At 33.5% G+C, this 23,405-nt stretch overlaps 3 protein-coding genes across 3 annotated transcripts; 2 read left to right on the top strand and 1 right to left on the bottom strand.

Moving 5' to 3' along the window:
- The first annotated feature begins 4,906 nt into the window (after positions 1-4,906).
- On the top strand, positions 4,907-8,539 carry LOC136206196 (soluble inorganic pyrophosphatase 4-like). The gene is made up of 9 exons (XM_065997159.1): positions 4,907-5,124; positions 6,195-6,348; positions 6,439-6,467; positions 6,990-7,055; positions 7,135-7,242; positions 7,445-7,510; positions 7,609-7,729; positions 7,853-7,934; positions 8,145-8,539. Exons 1-9 carry the CDS (start codon positions 5,116-5,118, stop codon positions 8,185-8,187), a joined length of 678 nt encoding a protein of 225 aa, XP_065853231.1. The 5' UTR covers positions 4,907-5,115; the 3' UTR covers positions 8,188-8,539.
- A 3,745-nt stretch (positions 8,540-12,284) lies between these two features.
- LOC136205210 (probable histone H2B.3) lies at positions 12,285-12,947 on the top strand. Its single transcript, XM_065995714.1, has one exon. It carries the CDS (start codon positions 12,379-12,381, stop codon positions 12,796-12,798), a length of 420 nt encoding a protein of 139 aa, XP_065851786.1. The 5' UTR covers positions 12,285-12,378; the 3' UTR covers positions 12,799-12,947.
- Positions 12,948-17,501: 4,554 nt separating this feature from the next.
- Positions 17,502-23,397, bottom strand: LOC136206654 (disease resistance protein RPV1-like). Its single transcript, XM_065997800.1, has 7 exons — positions 22,765-23,397; positions 21,477-22,572; positions 21,118-21,390; positions 19,695-21,035; positions 19,020-19,624; positions 18,076-18,192; positions 17,502-17,835 (listed from the first exon to the last, which is right to left on the bottom strand). Exons 1-6 carry the CDS (start codon positions 23,220-23,222, stop codon positions 18,129-18,131), a joined length of 3,837 nt encoding a protein of 1,278 aa, XP_065853872.1. The 5' UTR covers positions 23,223-23,397; the 3' UTR covers positions 17,502-17,835; positions 18,076-18,128.
- Positions 23,398-23,405: the final 8 nt, after the last annotated feature.

A 23,405-nucleotide genomic window follows, 5' to 3' on the forward strand; every position in this document is an offset into this window, starting at 1 on the left:
GGTTAGGTTTATATAACTGCAACGTTTATCATTTTATTTAGAAACTGCAGCGTTTTGGAGCTTTTCATGAAAAGTTTATATTTGGAGCTTTTTCATAAATATTTGTTTGTAGTTATTTGTTATTGACAAAATTATCTTTCTTGTTTTCACAAAAAGATGTTTATTCTTTAACATTATTTATATTTCTACAATATAATACCGGAAGAACAAAGTTTTATTGCGTTCAATAAATTTTTTGTTTTTTATATAGATTATTTTTATTAATTTGTGTAGCACATTTTTTATTTTATAATAGGATAAGGTGCAAAAATACTCATATCGTTTATAGCTAGGAGCAATTTTACCCTTAACATCTAAAATGGTGCAATTATACCCTTGACGTTGGCAGCCAAGAATAATTTTACTTCTAACATTAACAAGTTGGGTCAATTTGAGAAATAATTTATCAAACTGTATTCTTGGTCATGAATATTGTCATCTACACTTCACATGTACACCATTTTATCATCGTTAATAACATATCATAAATATATGATTAGAATTGATTTTTTTTAAGAAAATAAAAAATATATAGTCTTTTGTACGAGTTGGACAAAAAAAATTCAAATATTTCGCCGAATTTATAAATATTAATTTTCAATTTTATTGGTGTAGAATAAGAAATAAAATATCTATGTTTTCTAATAATATCTGAAATTGACCCAACTTGCCAATATTTTGGGTAAAATTGCTCTTAACTGCCAGTGTTATGGGTAAAATTGCACAATTTTAGATGTTAAGAGTAAAATTATTTCTAGTTGTAAATGTTATGAGAATTTTTTCATTTTTTCCCTTTTATAATTTCTTCGTTGATTAATTTAAAACATGTCCACATTAGATATTTTAATTCCGAACAGCAACAGATCAATATAATTTTACCAAACACTAGTAATTAAACAGCTAATAACAAACAACTAACAACTAACAGCAACAGCTAACAGCTTACTGCAACTACAAATAGCTAACAACAACTGCAACAGCTAACAGCTTACTGCAACTGCAAATAGCTAACAGCAACTATTAGCTAATAGCTGAACCAAACAGGCCCAGTTATCCCGATATTTACATACATAGTGTGTAATTCAATATCCGAGACATCAATTACCGAGTCACACATAGATGTCAGATGTTGAACTAAGGAATGAGTTAAATTTCCACATTGAAAAATGTCATTTATAACTTATAAATAAGTAGTATGATGGGGTTACTTGTTACTTGTTTTTTTTCCAATAACCGAGCAACTAATTAGAATAGGGAATTTGTGATCATGGTGTTTAGTAGTCCTTGTTGAAGATGTGGTTTCCATGTCATCAAATTCATCGGCTTTCCAGGAGATAAAGGTTCAATACAAGGAAGACGAAGTGGGAACAACATTTTGTTGCAAATTGTTAAAGTTTCTTGTTCATGCATCTCTCTAGTTTAAACTTTAATGCAGACATACAATAGACACACTTCATGAGGCTGTTGCTCATAACTGCACCAAGATGGGTGCCTCTCTCCTACCATGCATCTCATTAATCATTCTCATTATTATTTTCTACAACTATAAAAATATTTTAACAATCACAATTAATAGTAATTTTATTTCTAACAATCAAAATGCTTATAATTTCATTAAATGAAAACATAATAAATACAACAAGAAAACAACTGTAAGGAATCAAACCTTATAAAATTTACAAAGAGACTAAAACGACTATATAGAACAAAAAAGATCATAAAGATATAAAAAAACATAAAATAACAATGAAACATATATTTTTCGTAAATCGAAATATGCAGAAAAGCAGACGTCATCCAAATTTTACCATTTAGGTCATTCCGATAATATCAGCAAATTAGTTTTTTTTTATATATATAAATGAACAAAAGAAACCATATCAGCAAATTAGTTAATTTCATATATCATTAAAAAAATATAGATATTTTGTTGTTATATTCTGCATCTAATTGGTTCTAAAAAAGATTTTACATTTTTTTTTAATTTCATAATAGAATATGAGATAAATATATTTTTCAATTTGATAAAATATTTGGATTTTTAATTTCTTTTCTCCAACGCGTACATAACAAATTATAATTATAATTTTTTTTATGTGTATACATATGTTTGTAATTGTTACTAGTAAATGATAAATGTGACAAAAGAATAAATGATCAAATGAAATAAAATAATTAAGAACTTAATCCATCAAAATTGAAAAGATTAGATATCTTAAAATGTTTTTACCTATGTGAAATGGATAATAAATAAATGCTTATTATAATATATAAATTAAAGAGTAAATTACATAGATGGTATCTATATTTTATTTTGTCCAAAAAATATACTTTAAGTAATGGTAACTAGATAATTTAGTACGTTTAGCCAGTCACTAACCGATCAACGCAAGTTTTGACCATTTTTAATTAAATATTTGACTAAATTTTCCCTTTCTCTCTTAAATTTTATATATCTCTTTTATTTTCTCTCTCTTAGTTTCTTTCTCTCTCGCTCTCTCTTCGATTCTCATTTCCATTAATCGAACATGAGCAATAGTTTGCCTTCTTTTTTCTTTCTTCCCTTTGTTTCTCTCTCTCCCATTTCCTTTCTCTCTCTAAAAATGAAAATTCAATGTTGTTTCATATCCATTCGTTTCTTCTGGGTGTAAAAACATTAGAAAGCATATGAATTTCTTAATGCACAAATCAATAATTAAGAAATAAGTAAATAAAACACTACTTAGAAGAAGAAATAAGTACACATATGGAAGGGAAGTTCGTATTCCTTGTTTGTACCCGACAAAGAGTGAAACAAAATGGGTAAGAATTTCAATCTGTTAATTTATCTTCTTCCCTTTCGAATTTGATTCTTTCTGTTGAGAAGCTTTTATGCAAGGTGGTTAGTTAGTTTTCTCCATTTCGTTTTCTCTTTCTAAACGTCATTGTTAAGAGCTTCTTCAACAGAGATAAACAGACTCCATAGTTGTAATTTACTAAAATAAGAATGTTGCTTTTATATTTTAGAACTCCATTAATGATCTGGGGCAAAACATCCATTATTTCTAACTAAAAAACCTTATAGCTCTCCTTAGAGACAACAAAAAACCTTATATTCCGGCAGAGCAAAGAAAACATCGTTAACACTTCACAAACTTTGTTCGTTTCCGAGTCATCACATTTAAAATCTACTTCGAAGTGAAGAACGTTTTGGGATCAAAAGTTAAATGAATTCCTTTCGGTGAAAATGCTTTTCTGTTATAGCAAAGCTAGAGTTTGTACTCCGTTACTAATTTTTAAAGTTATGAGTTTGATAGGGTTTTTGGGAGATGTAGCCAACATCATAATTTGGTGGAGTTTGTTGGAGATTTAATTATTATAAATTTACATATGTAGACGAGAAAGCCGATGGAGAGGGGGGGAGGGGAATCTAAGACAAAAAGAGAAAGAAAATGTACTTAATTGTTTGGTTACCATTACTCAAAGCATATTTTTGGAACAAAATTAAATCTAGGTATTAAAATATGAATTGAAGTAAAGTTCAGATACCATTGATGTAATTTGCCCTAAAATTATAGTTTTTTTTTCCGGAAAAAAGTGATAGTTTAATTCATAGAAATAGTACATATATTAATGATAGTAATTAAAAAATTACTATAAAAAGTACATCAGATGAGTTACAATCGATATCTTCAAATTCATATATCGTGATAGAGCAATAATAAAGAATGCTTGAACTATTTTTGGCACAACATTGAAAAACGAGCTCCGCCCAAAATCCACTTCAAATGTTTTTATTTCTATGAACGATTTCATGATCTTTCAATGAGTCGGATCGATATGATAGTAAACAAAAACTCTTTTGTATTTCTATAGAAGAAAACTTGAAAACACTCGTAAAAGAGATAGAACATACGCTCCCATATAGGAAGAAAATAAAATACACTCCAAATAAAAAGGAAATAATCTAACCTAACATAAAATTGATCAAATTAAATTTTTTTTATTCAATAAAGCAAACAAAATAAAGAATGAGCTTATCTTTTCGGCTAAAAGTCGGAATAAAACCTCAAATTTAAAAGAAAATATTTTAATATTTAATAATTAAGATTAATTTGGGCGGTAAAATGTTCCAACCGCTTCGATTCTAATATAAGTAGAAACTTTGATTAAGTGACAATTCATCTGGTGAATCTCATCCAGTAATTGGATAAATTAAAAAAGAATGGATAAGTGTCAAATTTAGTTCTAACGTTTTAAGTGAAGTGCATATTTAGTCTTAACGTATGAAATTATATAAATTTAACTCTAATATTTTCAAACAAGATTAATTTTAGTTAGCACTATCGAAAATTTAAAAAGACTGATTTACAGGTTATTTAACTATAATATCAAACATTCTAAACACGTTTGTCTACATATTGAAGCAGCTTCGTATATTTTTTATTGATATTTTAAAACTATATTAATAATATAGTAAATATTTTAAACCGTTTGAAAAAATATAATTAACGTATCTGTAGATTTAGTTTTTAGAATTTGAATAAATTTTTTATAATTATTATTAGTAATATACTAAATATGTAAGATATACATTTCTCTGGGTGAAATTTGAACTTTGTAAAAGAAGAACATCTTCCAATTTTCAAACTTAAAAAATGAAAAAGTTTGAAAATGTCTTTTATACGCTGTTAGACGAAAGCTAGACCGCCGGTTTGGAACTCCGTCTACATCTATAACAGGGCCCCTGGATCCTGTCAAATCATCCAATACTGAAATGCCACGTGTTACACAGCTGGCAGCCACGAATTTTTCGTTGGGAAGAATATACGGTGATTCCACGAGCATTTTAACTTCCATTAGAGAAACGTTTCCTTTTTCTTTTTCCTTTAAATGGTAGTAAAGCAAGAAAGAAAGCGGGAACACGTACGCTTGCTCCGTCCTTCTTCTCACCCCCACCTTCTCTGTAAACTCAATTTACTTCGTCATTACTCCACACTTATTCTCTCTTTCCTTTTTGTTTCCTCTTGGATCTCCGTGTCTTCTTCTTCTTCTTCAGTTCTCCTTTTGAAACTCCATTTCAGAGTTTTGACCTAAATGCTACAGGTTAGTAATTACATGTCGGTCTCAGAGTCATTGCCTTCTTTAATTTTGTTCAGATCTTCATTTTCCGGTGCTTGGTGTCTTCTCTTCTGGATCTGTGTTTGTTTTCTTAATATTTCAGTATCAACTCGTTTTCATTGGTTCTTTTTTTTTTCTTTCTATTGGCTGTTCACCTCATATGTGGCTCCTTTGTTTCTATTTTGTGTTTATTTTAGGAGTTATCGATTTTGTTCTGTTTGTTGTATGTATCTCTGCTCCTTGTTCTTCTTTTTGTTGAACCTGTTCGAGGTCTTTAGCTATTTTGTAAATAAATAAAAAAAATCAGTATCGGAGAAGAATTTGTGTTCCTTTCGATGCCGTACCTTTATTTTGAGAAACAAAAGTTAGGTTGGCTCTGAGAGCAACACTGATTCATAAAAGTGAAACAAAATACTGGAATACAGCTACGTGGACAGAGTCGATACTGCTCTGTTCATTGATTTTTGTTCGTTTCAGTTCAGGAGGGCCGAAGTAAAAAATGTTCTCGTGCTGTTGAGCGGCAGGTTTTGTGTGAGGATAGTAAATGAGACGGTTATATGGCATAACGTATTTTGCATGTTTGATCTACTAAAAGCCTTTCCTCATTTTTTGTCTGTCTTCAGTGCTCGTAGTTAATAGTTTTTCTTCCCCTAAAGAAAAACTAGAAATAGCTGCTCTGATGTGGGAGTGTCTTCTAAATCAATTTGGTTTGTCCTTCAAAAACTAAAGTTGAATTGTATAAAAGTTAGATTTCATGTGTGCACTGTGAACTGGAAGTAGATTTGAACACCAGAAACATGACTGTCATTTACATATATTTCAGCTACATGATTTTCTTGCTTTTGGTCTTTTGTGGATTTTGCGATTTTGTTTGATGCAGTGATTTAATATAAATAATTATGTAGTGATTTAATATAAATGATTTCTCTAATAATGTCGAATGCACAATGTATAATTGCTTCGGATGTGAGCAACTGTGCTTTGGTTGGCTAAACTACACCGTATAATGTTTCATATCACTGATTTTCAGTTTATAACAAATGTATCCTTTTTAGGTTGAAGATATGGCTCCATCAATTGAAACTCCCAACAAGACACCTGCCCCCTATCAATATAATCACTCCTCGCGTCCACCACTCAATGAAAGGATCCTTTCATCAATGACCAGGAGGTCTGTTGCTGCACACCCTTGGCACGATCTAGAGATTGGTATGGAAATATCTGTGTACCATTCAGAATTAATTTATGATTGCTTGTTCTATTGATCTAGAGACGAGCTTATTCCATTTTTTAATGCAGGACCTGGAGCTCCTAAAATATTCAACTGTGTAAGTATGCTTAACCTTAGCTCGTATGTTCTGTACAAATTTTGTTGGTATCACGTATAGCTTGTTTATATTAGACAACTACCATTTTTTTTTCTTTAACTTCTGTTGATGTAATAGGCAATTTAAGGTCAGGAATACTAATTTTACCAAATCATAACGTTATCCTTTTATCTTTCTGTATAATCTCTAGTTCTGTTGTACATTGATTGCTGCGGAACCAGTATAAGCTCATCAAAATAGGGCTGCTAAAGTGTGTTTTTACGTCATATACATATTGGTGTAAATTTGGTTTTCTGATCATACCAGATCTGTTTTATGTTTGTTTTGATAACAAAGTAGGGGAAAACAAATTAATTTCTGCCTTACCATAGTTTATCTGCATTATAACTTCAACAATTGTATTTGTATTTACAGCTTTAGTACTTTATGTGGAAATTTTGGCTATTTGTTTATGACAAATTGCCACCTGTTCGAACTCTTTCTTGATAATTGTTTTTGAACGTAATTGAATAATTGATGCAGGTTATTGAAATATCGAAAGGAAGCAAGGTGAAATATGAACTTGACAAGAAAACTGGACTAATCAAGGTAGTCACTCATTCTAGGCTTGTTTTCTTCCTGCATTTCTTTGATCCACAATGTGTTGCTAAGTATTAGTATGATGCAGGTTGACCGTGTGCTTTACTCCTCAGTTGTGTATCCTCATAATTATGGCTTCGTCCCACGTACTCTCTGTGAGGACAATGACCCCTTGGATGTCTTGATTATCATGCAGGTAGTTTATTTGATGATCATTTATCTGATTTTTGGTTGTGCTTAGCATGGTTTCGTGAAAGCATTTTATTCTATTCTATTCCATTTGCCACCATTGCGGATGTGGGATGTTACATACATAAAGTTCAGGCGTTTTTTCTTCCGCTAACACATTGATTTATACGGAACCATTTGAAACAAAGTATATACAAATTCCTGTACAGGAACCTGTGCTTCCCGGATGCTTTCTTAGGGCTAAAGCTATAGGAGTTATGCCAATGATTGATCAGGTACACATCTTCTGCTGGAGAGAAGTTTATTTTCCTCTGCCCCTTTTCCTTGGATCAAATTTGCTTATTCATTATACGTTTCCATATTGACCAATTAGGGTGAGAAAGATGACAAGATAATTGCTGTCTGTGCTGATGATCCTGAGTACCGTCACTATGATGATATCAAGGAACTCCCACCACACCGTTTGGCTGAGATCCGCCGCTTCTTTGAAGATTGTATCCTTTCAAATGTTTTAATTCTATTTCCTAGCAAATAACCTAGTGTTCATTATTAGTTTTATTCATTCTGAAGCCTAAAGAAGTTCAATTTAGAATTATCATCCTTAACAACACATTCAGACAAGAAAAATGAAAACAAGGAAGTTGCTGTTAATGACTTCCTTCCAGCTGCTGATGCCTACAAAGCAGTCGACCATTCCATGTAAGTTATTAGATTTCTCTGATCCTCATATGCAAAACACATGCACTTGTGCATATAATATAACAGTTTAATGAGCTTATATTTGCCCATCTAATGTTTTCTTTGCAATCGGGAGTGAAGGTCTTAAGGAGCATTGTATTTATATTTCTGCTGTTTGCTGTCATAGTTTTTGTTCTATGGTTTTAACCGTGTGTCTTTTGCTATCAAAAGGAATCTGTATGCTGACTACATAGTGGAGAGCCTGAGGCGGTGAATGCAGAAGTAACAGATGATGGACTCTATTAATCCTCTTATATATAAGTTTTGTTGCTACATATAATAGTTGTGTAATCACCAATATGTGAGTGTATTGGCCTCACAAATGTGATTACGATCGTATATTTTCTGCATGAATAGTTATATAATTCTGAAGATAAATGAAGATGATGACGACAAGGTGATCAAGCTTGTGTAATCTAACCTTCCACATACCTTGGGGAAAAAAAGTCTTGTTTTAGTCATTCATTTTAAATGATGATTTGTCCCTCGTCTTTCTTTCCCCACAGCATTTTCCTCCCTATATGTTTTTATCCGCATTTTATTTGTTAAATTTTTACCTGTTGATACGTGTTTCTGGCAAGCACTTTTTATTATGGTATAATGTTCAAATCTTCAACGATAATGTTATGGCTCACATATTTCTCTCTACTTATTGTCTTTTGAATACTAAATTGGATATTAATACGAGAGGTCATCCGCGCCTGATCAACGCTGGATCAATAATTTAATGTCACTTGCATTTCAACCATGCCAATAAAATATTAATATACTGTAATTAATTATATTTTTTAGTTTAAGTATTTCTATAAAATATTTATATCCTACAATATAAATTCTAAACTTTAAAAGATATATTATAGGTTCTAAATTATAAAATTTAGACTTAATCTGGATGATATACATCATATATAGTGTATTGGTTGGATGTATAGTATAATTTCTCTATCAATCAACAATTGATAATGTAATTTCTAAATTTTAAAAGATAAATTATAGATTCTAAATTATAAAGTTTAGATCTATTAAATGATTATAGATTCTAAAGTCAGATCTATCAAATTATTCACTTGGTATAAATTTGAGAATCTGTTTCGATTTTTCTCGATTAAGCCCTAGGCGTTTTTAGCTGCCTAGTGTTGTTTAGGTTGCCTAGCCAGTGCCTAAATGACGTCTAAGTTGCTTGGGTAGCGCCTAGTTTGCTTGGATAGTTAGGGATGTGAACTGGACGGGATGGGAAATGCATTTTCCATCCCATTTCCCTTACACGATCTCTTTAGGATTGATCGTGTTGACGATGGTTCAGGTAGTATGATGCCCAGTTGAACAATTGACATCTTAGGTTTATTTATGTACTTGAGAGTCTCTTCGGCAAGCTCCAACTTTTCTTTAACATCGACCATTTGGATGGCCTGCTCTTCTCGAATGACACTGACAACGTCATGGATAGATCCCAGGTTTTTGGCCAGTCACCGGAAGATTACGCCTAAGAGCCTTTGTTGTTGGGAGTCTAAGGCCTCAGTATCCTCTGCCATATCACGATTAACCTAAAACTACTATCGTGCGTCTTCTTTTGCAGTTATCTAAACTCTAGAGGCAAGGAGTGTACTGGAGGAATGGAGTTGGATGGAACTACTTAAGCGAGTCATTACTGATGTTTGTTCCACGCTCACCACACCAATTTGATGTGGTTGAATTCTGAAAGTCCATTTGAAGACCTGCAATTGGACAGAAACAAGGTCAATGTGGGATCATTGTCCGAATAATCCACTCTGATGTGTCAGTCAGTTTATGAAAGGTCTAACAATTAATCACAACCAGTAACATAAAAACTGTAATGTAAGCTTAATAGAATGAATGAAGTTATGTACCTTAAACTAATCTTACTCTGTTTATACTATGATCGGACAGTAGAAGGCAGTTGATAGTTGAGGAGTGGGATGCGCTACGTGTCACGTGTTGATAGGTGAACGTGCATCCAAATACCGGGCCTGATATTCGTCAAGCCTACTACGCCCGAGATTCACGAGTTTCAGACGTGATTGTTGTAAGGAACAAATCCTTAACTAAGTCTTCCAAGGCTTTCCAAGTCGAGGTCTCTAATACAGAGTCATATTATCCAGTTTAGCGTTGAGTCGTATTATCCAATTGACTAGGTCTTTAGAGACATCATGTGTTCCCCATGTGTTGAACCTTTAAGTGTACTGTGATGAGTTTATATTTTTTTGATATCACTATCTATATAATAAAAATTCATATTAAAAAAAATTAATAATATTTTAATTATATATATAAATAAATTTATATAAAAATAATATCAAAGCTAATTTTATTAAATTTTATAATTATTTAATTAATATTTTTTTTTGTTATTTTTAACCTTAAAAAACATATATAAACTCATAATTTAGGGATAAAGTGCAAAAGTACCTCTAATGTTTATAATCATGAGCAATTTTACTCATCATGTTAGAAGCCAATATCGATTTTACCCCTCACGTTGACGAGTTGGGTTAATTTGAGAAATAATTCATCAAATTGTCTTTTCAATCATGAATCTTGTTATCTATACTTCACATGTTCGTTATTTTATTACTAATTAGCAATAGATAACAAATATATGATTAAACGTGATTTTTTTTTAAAAATATACCTTTTTTTGCGATTTGGATAAAAAATCATATATTTTACCGAATTTATAAATATTAATATTCAATTCTATTATTAAATTATAAAAATATGAAATATCTTTTTTAGAATCAACGGATATGATTGGTGCAAAATAAAGAACAATATATATATATATATATATATATGTTTTATAATAATGTCTGAAATTGAAACTTACCAGCGTTAAAGATAAAATTGCTCTTTGCTGTCAACATTATAAGTAAATTTATATCATTTTAGACGTTAAAGTTAAAATTGCTTAATTTATAGAGCAAAATACGAAAAAAATGCTCATGGTTTGCCTTATTTGCTAATAGAGGTCCGTGATTTAAAAGTTTGCAAATAGAGATATGTGATATGTTTTTTTAACAAAACAAAGTGTTTAAAATTAAACTTTTTAAGTAATTGATTACAATAAAAGTATTTTTTAATTTTTTTAATTATATTTATATATTGACAAAATACAGATCCCAAAATCAAATTATAACTGTGTAAAATGAACTTAAATATCAATTTTAGTTCATAAATTGTCAAATTAGTAAAAAATGTAAAATTCTACTATATTATTTATTGTTTCAATTTAGGAAGTTTTTTTTAGAGATCGTATTTTACTAATATATAAAAATATTTTTTTTAAAATGATTTTTTTTAATTATAATCAAAACTTAACTATATAATTATAATATTTTATTTTATAAATAAAACATACTAGAAAAACAAAGTTTTAACCGGATACATCTGTTTTGGTTTTAGATAATTTTTTTTTTTTTTTTTATGTAAGTTCACTGTAAAGTAGACCTGGACATGGACCGGGTCTGTCGGACTTTTAATAAAGCTTGACGAGGCCAAGCCCAGCCCAGCCCATAAAAAATTTAGTCAAACCTGAGCTCGATCTACGATATGAATTCCAACCCGCCTGTCCAAACCCATTTGTATATTAAAAAAAATACAATTAAATTTTTAAATGTTTATAAAAATATATTTATGCTTATATTTATATATTATAATTTATATAAATTATATATCATAACAAACTTAATTTATAAAATTATAATTTTACAGAGACTGTATTTATAAATTTAATTTATATATCACATCAAACTTAATTTATAAAAATGATATATAACAGCAAACTATTTTTTAAAACAATATATAACAGCATAAAAATGATATATAACAGCAAACTTTTTTTTTTTTAAAACAATATATAACAGCAAACTTAATTTATAAAAATATATTTATCTTTATATTTATATATTATATAGTATATTGGGCCGGATCGGCCCGATGCTAAGTCCATTTATCTTTTAGCAGGCTTACACAGATTTGGATCCGACCAGACCTAACAATATTTGAATACATCCAAATCCGATTAAATGGGTTTGGGTCTGGATGGACGGGGCCATGTCCAGATCTACTGTAAAAGGACTTATTCAAACCACATGTGCTTTCCTGATCCCATATTCTAAACTTCTACAGATTACGTTCCCGAGAACGCTAAAATCCAATCTAAACCGCCCGCGTCCATCTCTCTTGCTAGATAAATCATCGAACGGCCAAAGTCATTCCAGATCATCAATCCGCACGGTACTTTGATTGACCAATCAGAACCATCCTTGCGTCCCTATATAATATATCTCCTCCGAAAATCTGAATCATAAGTCGCAAACAGAAAGAACGAAAGAAAAGAATTAATTCACTCTTTCCTCATTTTTTTTTTTGTGTGGTGTTGTAATCAATGGCGAAGGCAGAGAAGAAGCCAGCGGAGAAGAAGACCGTAGGGGAGAAATCTCCAGCTGCTGCGGCAGAGAAGCGACCGAAGGCGGAGAAGAAGATTACTAAAGAAGGCGGCGAGAAAAAGAAGAAGAAAGCAAAGAAGAGCGTAGAGACTTACAAGATCTACATATTCAAGGTTTTGAAGCAGGTTCATCCTGACATCGGGATCTCGAGCAAGGCCATGGGTATCATGAACAGTTTCATCAACGATATTTTCGAGAAACTCGCGCAAGAGTCGTCTCGATTGGCCAGGTATAACAAGAAGCCGACCATCACGTCTAGGGAGATCCAGACGGCTGTGAGATTGGTTCTTCCTGGGGAACTCGCTAAACACGCCGTTTCCGAAGGGACTAAGGCGGTTACCAAATTTACTAGCTCTTAATTAATTCAATTAATTAGATTTGGTTGAATCGGGAATGTTAGATTTCTTTAGAATGGATCTCGATTTATATCTCTATTTGTTCATTGCTTCCGCATAACATTGAAATGGCTGTGATTTTTTGAACATATTGAGGTTGATTCGTTCGTTTTTCTTTTTCCAGTTAGTTATTGATTCGATTGGGATCGGTTGAAATGAAATTGCAAAATGGCATTGGATGATTAATTGGTTTTACTTTATGGTATTAAGAGAGACACTTTCTATAAAAACAGGGTTTTCTATATAATTTAGTCATCTCGAGAAAGCTAATAGAACGGGGAAAAATTCTATTTTCATTTGGATTGATGAGATCGTAACAATGAAAATGGCAGACTAGCTGCAAGGCCTGCAATGGCCGGGTCTAAACGTACTTATCCTCCTGTGGATTTGGATTAAACTGGGCTTGGCCTTTGACACTCCTTTCCAACCCAACCTTCCCAAGCATGTTAATGAAAATTTTACAGATTAACGAAGAATTTTGTATTCTTGCTATTATAATTGTTTATTTCATTTCTAATTATTCATTTGGGAATTTGGAGATTAAGCTTTTATTTGGGAAGGAAGTTAATGAAAATAAATGAGGATAATAGAAGTTTAAATATCAAGTTAATCTTATTTAGGAATTGTTTTTTTTTTTTTTTTGAGAGTGAATGAAGGTTAAATGTTTATTTTCTTTAAATTCCAAACTCTAAACTTCAAATTGGGAGTTAATGGAAATAACTTTTACTTCCTCTTCATATTTAAACTCCTAAACGAAATATTTAAACATCCTATGTTTGTTTGTGTGTTTGTTTGGGAGATAGAAGAATGAGATAGATGAGGTATAAACCTTTTATCCTTCAAATTCTATATTAAAAAAAGGGTGGTATACAAAGATGAGATAAGCTCCTGCGATTTTAATAAGATAGAAAAGTCTATTTTATCTCTTCAATTAACCAGGTTAAAATAGTAAAATGTATTATTTTATCTCTATCCCTATCCTACATACCAAATATTGAATACTAATTCTCGACTATCATATTTTTGTCCTTATCCCAAACGCTCCATAAGAGTTTGGAATAAAAGTTTCTTTCATTAAATTTTATTTACTCTAAAAAAAACTGAGAAACAAGATTGATATAATGTTTTCTAGCCTTTTAGCATCATTTGCAAGAAGGGAAAGCAATTCGAGAGTTATCTTGGTGTCAGAACGTGCTTTGGAGAAGCATCAATTAAAAAAACAATTAGTTTTCATCGAAATCTTGCATGTTTTCATTTCTTAGACTTTCAGGAATTTTAACTTTCAACATGTATATTTTATTTTTTTGACTAGTGAAATTCTGCCTTTACCTTCTGTTTATTTAGAACTTTTCGAACTTAAAAGGCACTATAAAATTGTTCATCCATTTATCAGACTTCAAATTCAGCTTAGTATAAGGGGAGTTAGGCTAGAGGCAAATTCAACTATAAACATTGATAAGACTACGAAGAGATTTTGATATGGAGTGACAAATGAAACATGTTAACATGCGCTGATCGTGGTGGCCGCGTTGGTATAAGAACTACTCTAGTGTTGGATTTCCGATATCTTATGGATCAGTAGTTGGTACTACTGATTTAAGTAATCCACCCTAATCGATTAGGGACTATGAGTCAGACATTCGATCTTCGTAAAGAGAGGCGAATGTCTTCCTAAGAGTGGAACGCTGTGGACACTACGGGCTTCGAGATAGCCCATAGTGAGAGGTTGTTTAAACAGGGGACCTTCCGATTGAGGCATTAGCAGGATGCTAATAAGAGGATATACCCTTTCTGCATTGGTTGGCGCTGAAGATCTTGGCATCACAGGGGGATTTGGCTTAAGCTAGACCCATCCCTGTCTAGCAAGAATGGTGGAGGAGGCTTTTATCAGAAATGAAAAACTGCATAAACGGAAATAGGCTAAAAGGAAGGTTAGAAGGCGGAGACTTAAGAAAGAAAGGAACAAATCCGTCTCTCCTTGCCAGGCGTAGTAATCAGGGAGAAGGAATCAGTTGAGGCCGGAGTTGTTCATCATTGGAGACGAGTCCAACAAGTTAATTCATCTGAATCAAACTTTCTTCTAAACCCTAATTTCAATTATGTTTGAACTTTTTTTTGTTGTTGTTGTAATTGGTTTCTATGAACTAATTCCACCATAGCTTTAGCTAAGCTACGATGGATATTTAATTATGTAATTTTATGATATTTAATGGAATTAATTTAGCTTCTTCCTTTCATGGATCATGTTATGGTAATGTTTAATGCTTTGAATTTGTCACCATAATGTTTAATGCTTTGAATTTGTGACCATCATTTTTTAAGCAGAAAACTAGAACTTTATTAATCATTCAGTAGATAATTCCTTAAGAATTAAATCCTTAAACCAGAAAGGTAAAACATTTGTCACAAAAATCGTCAGTATTGGACCGGGCCCGCCGTGCAACCAAGTCGACTTGTTAAACAAGACACATAAGAGACTGAATAGTCTGGATAATCGTTGAGAATGTCTTTGCAATCTTGGACAAAGACTCCGAAAGCATATAAGTCTATTCACGTTTCGAACTGTACTTTTTGCTCTCCCTTCGAACTCAACCACAGAAGACTAGGGTCAAGACTGCCAAATAGTACGTTGCTGGAAATCCCCCTCGCGTCACGAACTACAACTCCGATTCCGCTCTCATTCTCTCGGAGAATGTATTGTTGAAACCTAATTTTGATGAAATTTTTTATTATAACAAAAATACCATTTTGGTGCCTACAACACAACCATACAGTTGAATACCATTGTGTCATTTGGCTATTGTATAGAGATGTACGACTTTTGTGCCCTCCAGCCTTACAGATGTTAATCCTTCAGTCATACGGCTGTTATCAAATATGCATAAGAAACTCTCTTGAAATTACTATCAGAGAGAGCCACCCATCGCTCTGATACGATCGATCACGGGTGTCTTTAATAATTGAGCTTCCAACTGTATGGTTATTCCCCTCTCAGCCTAGCGGTTGTTAGCCATTCACCGTACGATGCTTACGCAACACGCATCAGATAGTCGCCTGAACCAATTTTTTCATAAGATCACAGGTCTTATTTGCCTCAGCCATATGTCTGCTTGCTTTCAGTCGTACGACTGTTTCCCTTTAGCCGTACGACTAAGCAATAATTTTGACTTCTACATAGAAATCAGGCCCAATGCCTCCAATTTTTCCTATAAAAGGGCACCCCAAATACCAAAAAAGGGGTTCGACATTCTTGCACTTGCAATCCTTATTAGGCTAAAAGAGTCTATCTCACTACATTAGTGCAAACACCAATCTATAATATTCTATATTGACAATCCAAGCCACTAGGACACTTCCTAGCCTACACACACTTAACAAAAGGACTTCTCAGGCTCCTTTTACCTCAGCTTCTAGCATTCACACCCCCCGACCAAAATTCAATCACTTTGTTCGGAAACCACGCTCCTCAAAGGACAACTGGAACACAATGAGGGTAAGCTCATGAGGGTTTTTACCGGGCTATCACATAAAACTAAGTTTCCAAGCTATCACATAAAACTAAGTTTCCAAATTGAACAAAAGGTGGTTTACTTTCATGCAATTCCTCTAAAAGGTCTTCTGGTGGTTCCGGTTGCTTGGAAAGGAGTAATAGATGAGAAAAGGGTTTCAGTTTCCACCTAGGAATGTCGGACGACACTCACCTTTGGAAGGGATGAGTCGTACGATGGAGATTATATTGATGTACGTCACTTATTCCTGGCTTGTGGTAGAGACCCTAGTATTTGGGGTTTTTACTTTTCGGGACCACTTTAGTTTATGTACATACATCCTCAAATAGATTTCGGGCCCCTGAGGCCTAAGAAAATAGTAATTATGGTTTCAAGGCGTGTTCTAGTGTCAAAATGGTTTTAAATAAATTCGTAAATCCGAGTGGGGTGTCGCTCTCGTAGAGCCATGCGATGATGATGGATCCCTAAGGTCACTTTCAAGATCAATGTGTCCAGTTACTCCTATAGACAAGGAGTATGATAGGAGTATCCATAAAAGGTCTTTTGAAACTGATGGAACACAAAGGTTTTATAATGTGTCAAATCCTATTTCGAAGGCCTTAAAACGTTTACATACGTCCGAGCCAAGGTCTATTCATTCACGCATCCCTATTTATGACTAACTCATTTGTTTCTTATATCAGCACTTTGAAATATGTAGCCCATTTCCCCCATTCGGAATTTATAATAAGTTATCTTTCGTATTTATTTATGCTTTAACGCATATATTGTGAGCATACCCACTAATAAAATAACTAAAATGAACAATAAGACTACAACTACAGTTTAAAGGAAAATATGCCAAAATTAATTGTTGGTCTCTTGTGAGATAGAATCTAATTCCAAAGGGGGTGAATGAAACTATTGGCTGAATTTACACCTTTAATAATTTCTCACAAAATTTAGATCAATAACACAAGGCAAAGCAAGCTCGGAATCAGAGGCAAACTTTGTTTGCTGCGTTAGGCAGGAACAAAGCTTGATTCTGCTTCTGAACGTTTCTGAACGTTTTAAACACTAGGCCAGATGATTTAATATAAAAAATATTTATATTTGGAACGTATATTCTTAAAATGTCCAAACAACATCTCAAAAAAAGTATTATTGAAACAACTTAAACAAGTAAATAAATTTATGTTCATAAGTAACATAATTCATCAAAAACTATGAGATAAGGTTCTTAGTGACTTAAAACATATCACGGGAACAAATAGAAAACTCAATTAAGTAAAATATCTGAAAAATTATAAACACAATTCACTAATAAGCATGCAACCAATGTTCAAAAGTGAATTAAAAAAAAAAACTTATTCTGATCACTGCATAGGTGTTGTCCAGATGGTCTAGGCACCACTAGGACGCTATCCAGGCAGCCTAGACACCTCCCAGAGGGTCTAATCGAAACAGATCGATGTCAAGCGCCTGCCTAGGGCTTAGACAGTCCAAGCGAAATCTGTAAAAACCACCTTAAATGTGTTATTTTCCCTTAATTGGTTCTAAAATTGTTCCATCCATATAATATTAGGCAAACAATAGCCGGTTTTGTACATTTGGTCTTAATCTAAAATATGCCAAATTTAAGTATCAAATTATACAAACTTTTCAGTTTAGGACTAAATAATGTAAAATTTTCATATTAGGTTTAACTTTTTTTTTGTACGAAAACACATTAACATTGGAGATATGAACTAACCAGTTGATGAAATCCTTCAATTTGATGGCTGCAAAAATTGTTCCTGAAGTTAATTATCGTTCATGCTCTCTCATAGAAGAATTTTCCTCTATTTTCTGAGTTCTCTGTTTTGACCACCTATGAATTACACAAAGGAAATGGAATCAATCTTTTTCTTCTCTTGTCTATGTCAAAACTACAACGCCAAAATGGGCAATTTAGGATCTGTATCAGTTTAGTACTTCACAAAAATTCAGGATTTTAAAATCAAAATCATTGACACTCACTAATACTGACAAATGTAGGGTAAATTGTACGGACTGTTGTTGAAGTTTGTTTGTAAAGATTTCTGAACTCAGGATTTGATTTTAATATTGTTATTATCATGGTCAATTTATATATAGTTTCTAACCGAAATGTTGAAATGACATAGAAGACCGTTGACTATATGCTAAGTAACTGTCACGCAGACAAGGCTGTATTTTTCTTTTATGGCTTAGGATGTGCCACATGGAACACATGTAGCTGTCACGTCAGTCATAAAAATCAAACATGTCCGGAATGTAGCTTAGTTGGTATATAATCAATTGTTTTTTTGTGTCACACTAAAGTTTTAGTGAGTTTTTATAAGTAAATTGACTGAAATGACTATTGAAATCAAACTTGAAGTTCAATACTTTTATTGAAAAAACAAAGAATTTCAGTAACTATTGTGAAACAGATTCCAAACTTCGATCGCTGTCCGTACATCTTACCCGTCAACTGTACCATTATTTACCAATTTGAACAACAAAGAATTAGAGACATGTCATTAATTGTTTTGAATTTTAAAAGCATAGATCCTACATTAGTCCCTAAAATTCCAATGAGTCTTCAATCATAAAATTGGCAAACAACATGTTCTAAATTAAATTCCACGTTCGGCCAAACTAGAACAAAAGAATGAAATGAATAAGAAATCTTACTCAATAAATTCTTGATTCAGAGGTGGAACATGATTTTTGAAAGTTATTTCTCCATCGCTCTCCATTGTTAACAACTGCGGAAAAGTAGATGAGAACCTTTTATGATGCCTGGATGCTGCAGAAGAAATGACTGCAAGTTCATCTGAGAGCAAGCTGCCATGGCAAAGCAAATGGATGCCACAGTTTTTAACATCGGTTCCAAAACCCATGTTAATTGAAAATTCTACTTCATCCCCTTCAGCTGTTTGTTCCTTAAATAGCCACCCTGTATCTAATTTATCATCCCTGGTGTGAAAATCGAACATCCAATAGGCCATCCAGCTGATATCTTGCCCAACGTCACTCGAAAAGAAGGTGACATTTGGTTGATGTATCCACCGAAACAATTTGGTTTTGTTAGTGATTGTGGCGAGAGGTACACAGAAGCAAGAGCTAGAAGTTTTCCAAGCATATGTGGCATATGTAACAACTCCACTGATTGCTGAACCTGCATCGATTTCAGGCACTTCCAACGACACAATGTTCCCTACGTTTCGATGGCTGAACCATGTTGGAACCTCATTTCCTGGTAAGAAGATGCTATATATACCCCTTTCGAAGAGAGCCTGCTCAGAGAGTCTAATTGTTAGGAAAGACAGTGAGGGAAAAAAAAAAGAGCATGAGACAGATCAGTACCTGCAACGAACAGATCTTATTACCAAATGTTTGACAGATGATTCTGCGTACAGCAAAGTTTGTAATTGAGTCTTGGATTGAGCTTCCCACGAGTTTTTCAGCAACTTCAACTTCTAGTGGTTCTGAGTTGAAAAAGCCTTTCAATTCTTTTAAATTCACACACCCTTCGAGCTTCAAAGGTCGATCCTCTGGAAAGTTTGTTAGATCAATATTTTCCAATAATGAACAATGATTAGCTTCCAAGGTGTTTACACTTGACTGAAGCTGTGGTATAGATCGGAGCTCTTTACATTCATTTAAGAAAAGATGGGCAAGATTTGGAAGGCTGCATATGCTCATTGGTAAATTTGTGAATTTGTTTCCACATACTTTCAACTCTTCCAAGAAATACAATCCTTGAAGATCATCGGGAATTACCTCATCCACTAGGTTACAATACCTGACATCCAGCTTTTTTAAAGAATATGGCAGAATGCTCATAGCATGTGAATTCGTTTCAGGTGAAAACACAAGAGGACATTCACGCAGACTCAAAATTTCAAGCTTTTTCAAATTCCTGATGCTTTCAGGCAAGGAACCTATTCTTGTTTCATCAAGATTAAGATCAACTAAGGACTTCAAGTTTCCTAGTTCCTCAGGCAATTCTTTGAGTTTCAAGCAGCCTGACAAGCTAAGCTTTTGAAGTGATCTTAGACCCAAAATGTTGCTAGGAAAATTATTTAGACTCTTGCAGTCTTGCAAATTCCAAAATAGAAGGGAATCAAAATGCCCAGTAGACTCGGGCAAATTTTCGAGTTTCGAGCAGCCTGACATGTCAAGCTTCTCAAGTGACCGTAGATGGCCAATGCTTTCTGGAAGACTCTTGAGGTTTTCACAGTTCTGCAAATTCAAGGAAACTAGGCTAGAAAGGAACCCCAAGGATTCAGGCAGTAACTTAAGTTTAGAACAGCCCGATAAGGTTAGCTCCTGTAGTGATTTGAGGTCACCAATGCACCCTGGAAGACTCCGCAAGTTCTCACAATTTTCTAGAGTCAGCAGAGTAAGGTTAGTTAGATTTCCAATGGTTTCAGGCACCACTTCAAGTTTAGAGCAGCCGGACATATTAAGCGTTTCAAGTGATTTTAGTCCGCCTATACTTCCTGGAAGATTCTTAAGACTCTTGCAATCTTGAATATTCAAGAAAAGGAGACTAGAAAGAAGTCCAACTGTGTCACCAATATTTTCCAATCTAGTGCAATCTTTTAGCAATAACTTCTCAAGACTTTGGCAGCCTTCAAAATCAGGAATTCCAACAAGCTTGTGAGAGTGACTGAGGTTAAGGAATTTCAGCTTAGTTGCAGTCTGCAAGAAACAAAATATTAGGATAATTAATTACTGTAACTATGCAAGTTAGAGTGGGGAAACTAAATAATAATATACATACCTTTCCGGACTCCATAAAGTTTTTTAGGCTGCTATATCTTATATCAAGAACAATCAGATTTTCTAGACTGAGATCGTATGGTATAAACTCCAAGGGAAATTGTCGCCAACACAACCATCTTAACTTGCTAGATATATGCTCATAACTTCCTGTCAGGCCGACGTAATTCAGTTGAAGCAGCCTCAACATTTTCATCTTCTTGAAAGTCTTGGTACTCCAAGTGTGTTTTAATCCTGGCTTGTTCAAAACAAGGCCTTCAACTTCATTTGTACCCTATTAATTAAAAGAAAGCAATGATGTGGAATTGACATATATGCAAGATAGTTACAAAATTTACATAGATAAAGTTGCAATATTACCATTTTATCTGCCAAAACATCAATTACATCTTCATGATGCCACAATCTACTACGCTCCCCAGGATCTATGGCATTCTGTTGGCGAACGATTTCTCTTCCCATGTCTCGAAGCAAATCGTGCATCACCAACTTATTATTAGACCCAACCTTTATTAGACATCTTTGGGTGAGGGTACTGATGCCTTGAATTGAGAAAAAACAACATCCATCTAGTATTTTTATGACATACTCCTTATCATACCCTATGAAGAAACAAGCAATATCAAGAAATATAAGCTGTTCAGTTTCATCAAGAGAGTCGTAGCTTATTTTGAGCTTGCTGTGAATATCATTGTTGGCAATCACTTTGAGTTTCTCTAACCTGCTATTCCACACAGAAACACTTTGGCAACTCAAAGAAGAACCCAAAACTTCAAGAGCTAAAGGAATTCCCCCACAATAATGTACCATCTTTCTTGCACAAGCAACATAATCTTCAACCGGGTGATTTTGTCCAAAGGCATGTAAACTAAGGAGATGAAGAGAATCATTGACATCCATTTTATCAACCTCGTATTGGAAATATAACTCAGATGGAGTTAAAAAGTCCTTGAATCTTGTAGTTATGATCACTCTACTACCTGGAAATAACCAATCCCAATTCCCAAGAAGTTTGTGTATATGATCCATTTCATCAACATCGTCTAGAACAAAAAGAACCTTGCTTTGAGATAGTTTTTCTATAATCAAATTCAAGCCTATTTCCGGACGTTGGATTTTTGCATGCTTTTTTCCAGATAGCTCAGTCAAAAGTTTTCTCTGCAAATGAGCTATACCTTTAGAACTCGAGACTTCTCTAACATTTTCAAGGAAACAACTGTTTTTATACATATGATGGATTGAATTGTAAACCTCCTTTGCAATAGCTGACTTACCGATGCCTCCCATCCCATATATCCCAACTATGCGTATCTCTTCTAACTCGTTAGCCATTAATGAAATTACATTTTCAGCTAGAGATGGTAACCTAACAGGGTGAATTGCAACATGAAGCATTTTTGGACTTAGTCTTCTTGTTAACTCGTCTACAATATGATCAATATTTTCTGCCTCATGTCTGCAAAGTGAAAAGAAAATTTAACACTTCATTTTCTTAATTAGAACCTGATTATGTACCAATGGGTCTTGAGTGTCAAGTTCCTAAAGTCTCTTGAGCTACAGATACGGAGGTATCAATGAACTGAGTAATCCGATTCACTTACCAAAAGAAAAACTGATTATGTAAAATAAACTAATTACAAAAACTTACCCATCCAGATGCTTAGGTAGATCAAGGCCCTTGAAATAAGAAACTTGTTGCAATGCATCTTTCCACTTCTTGATGATGTCTTGCTTAAAACGTTTTTTATGCTGAATAAATGCTAATTCATAGCTTCCTTTGATCTCCTCAACATGAGATGGATCAACATCATAAAAAATTGGCCAAACATCATCTTGCTTCTTACACTTTAGGATTTGGACCAGCTCTTCCAAGCAGCATGCAGAGAATGCATAGTCTTTGGACAAAAGAATTAGTGCTAATTTTGAGTCTTTAATTCCTTTCAAAGATACTTCTCCGATTTCCTCGCCGTATTCCAGCTTTTCCTCATCGAGAAAAATGTTGAATCCATTCCGATATAGAGCAGCAAAGAGGTGTCCGGTGAAACCTTTCCTTATGTCCTTTCCTCCGAAACTCAGGAACACGTCGTAAGTCCACCGTGAAACCATGGACTGATGGAGCAGAGCAGAATGATTAGTTTTGGCGTTTTTGCGATGCACGGATTCTGCTTTTGACTTTAAGTCTTCTCAGGTCAATTTCATGCTCAAAACTGAATAATCCATCAAAGAATGAAAGGCCACTCAAAAACCCTCTTTTATCTATTTGGTTCAACAGTTATGGTTGTTTAGCTG

The sequence above is a fragment of the Euphorbia lathyris genome, chromosome 9, assembly GCF_963576675.1.
Source record: "Euphorbia lathyris chromosome 9, ddEupLath1.1, whole genome shotgun sequence".
NCBI lineage: Eukaryota > Viridiplantae > Streptophyta > Magnoliopsida > Malpighiales > Euphorbiaceae > Euphorbia > Euphorbia lathyris.

What these genes read in the sequence shown, in the direction of transcription:
- LOC136206196 (XM_065997159.1), top strand. An exon ending in AGAAAACTGGACTAATCAAG is followed by an intron (nt 7,056 to 7,134) that starts GTAGTCACTCAT and finishes AGTATGATGCAG; the next exon opens with GTTGACCGTGTGCTTTACTC. An exon ending in TTATGCCAATGATTGATCAG is followed by an intron (nt 7,511 to 7,608) that starts GTACACATCTTC and finishes TTGACCAATTAG; the next exon opens with GGTGAGAAAGATGACAAGAT.
- LOC136205210 (XM_065995714.1), top strand. Translation starts at nt 12,379, where the DNA reads ATGGCGAAGGCAGAGAAGAAGCCAGCGGAGAAGAAGACCGTAGGGGAG.
- LOC136206654 (XM_065997800.1), bottom strand. Translation starts at nt 23,222, where the DNA reads ATGGTTTCACGGTGGACTTACGACGTGTTCCTGAGTTTCGGAGGAAAG. An exon ending in CTACCTAAGCATCTGGATGG is followed by an intron (nt 22,573 to 22,764) that starts GTAAGTTTTTGT and finishes TTCACTTTGCAG; the next exon opens with ACATGAGGCAGAAAATATTG. An exon ending in ATGTTTTGGCAGATAAAATG is followed by an intron (nt 21,391 to 21,476) that starts GTAATATTGCAA and finishes TTTAATTAATAG; the next exon opens with GGTACAAATGAAGTTGAAGG.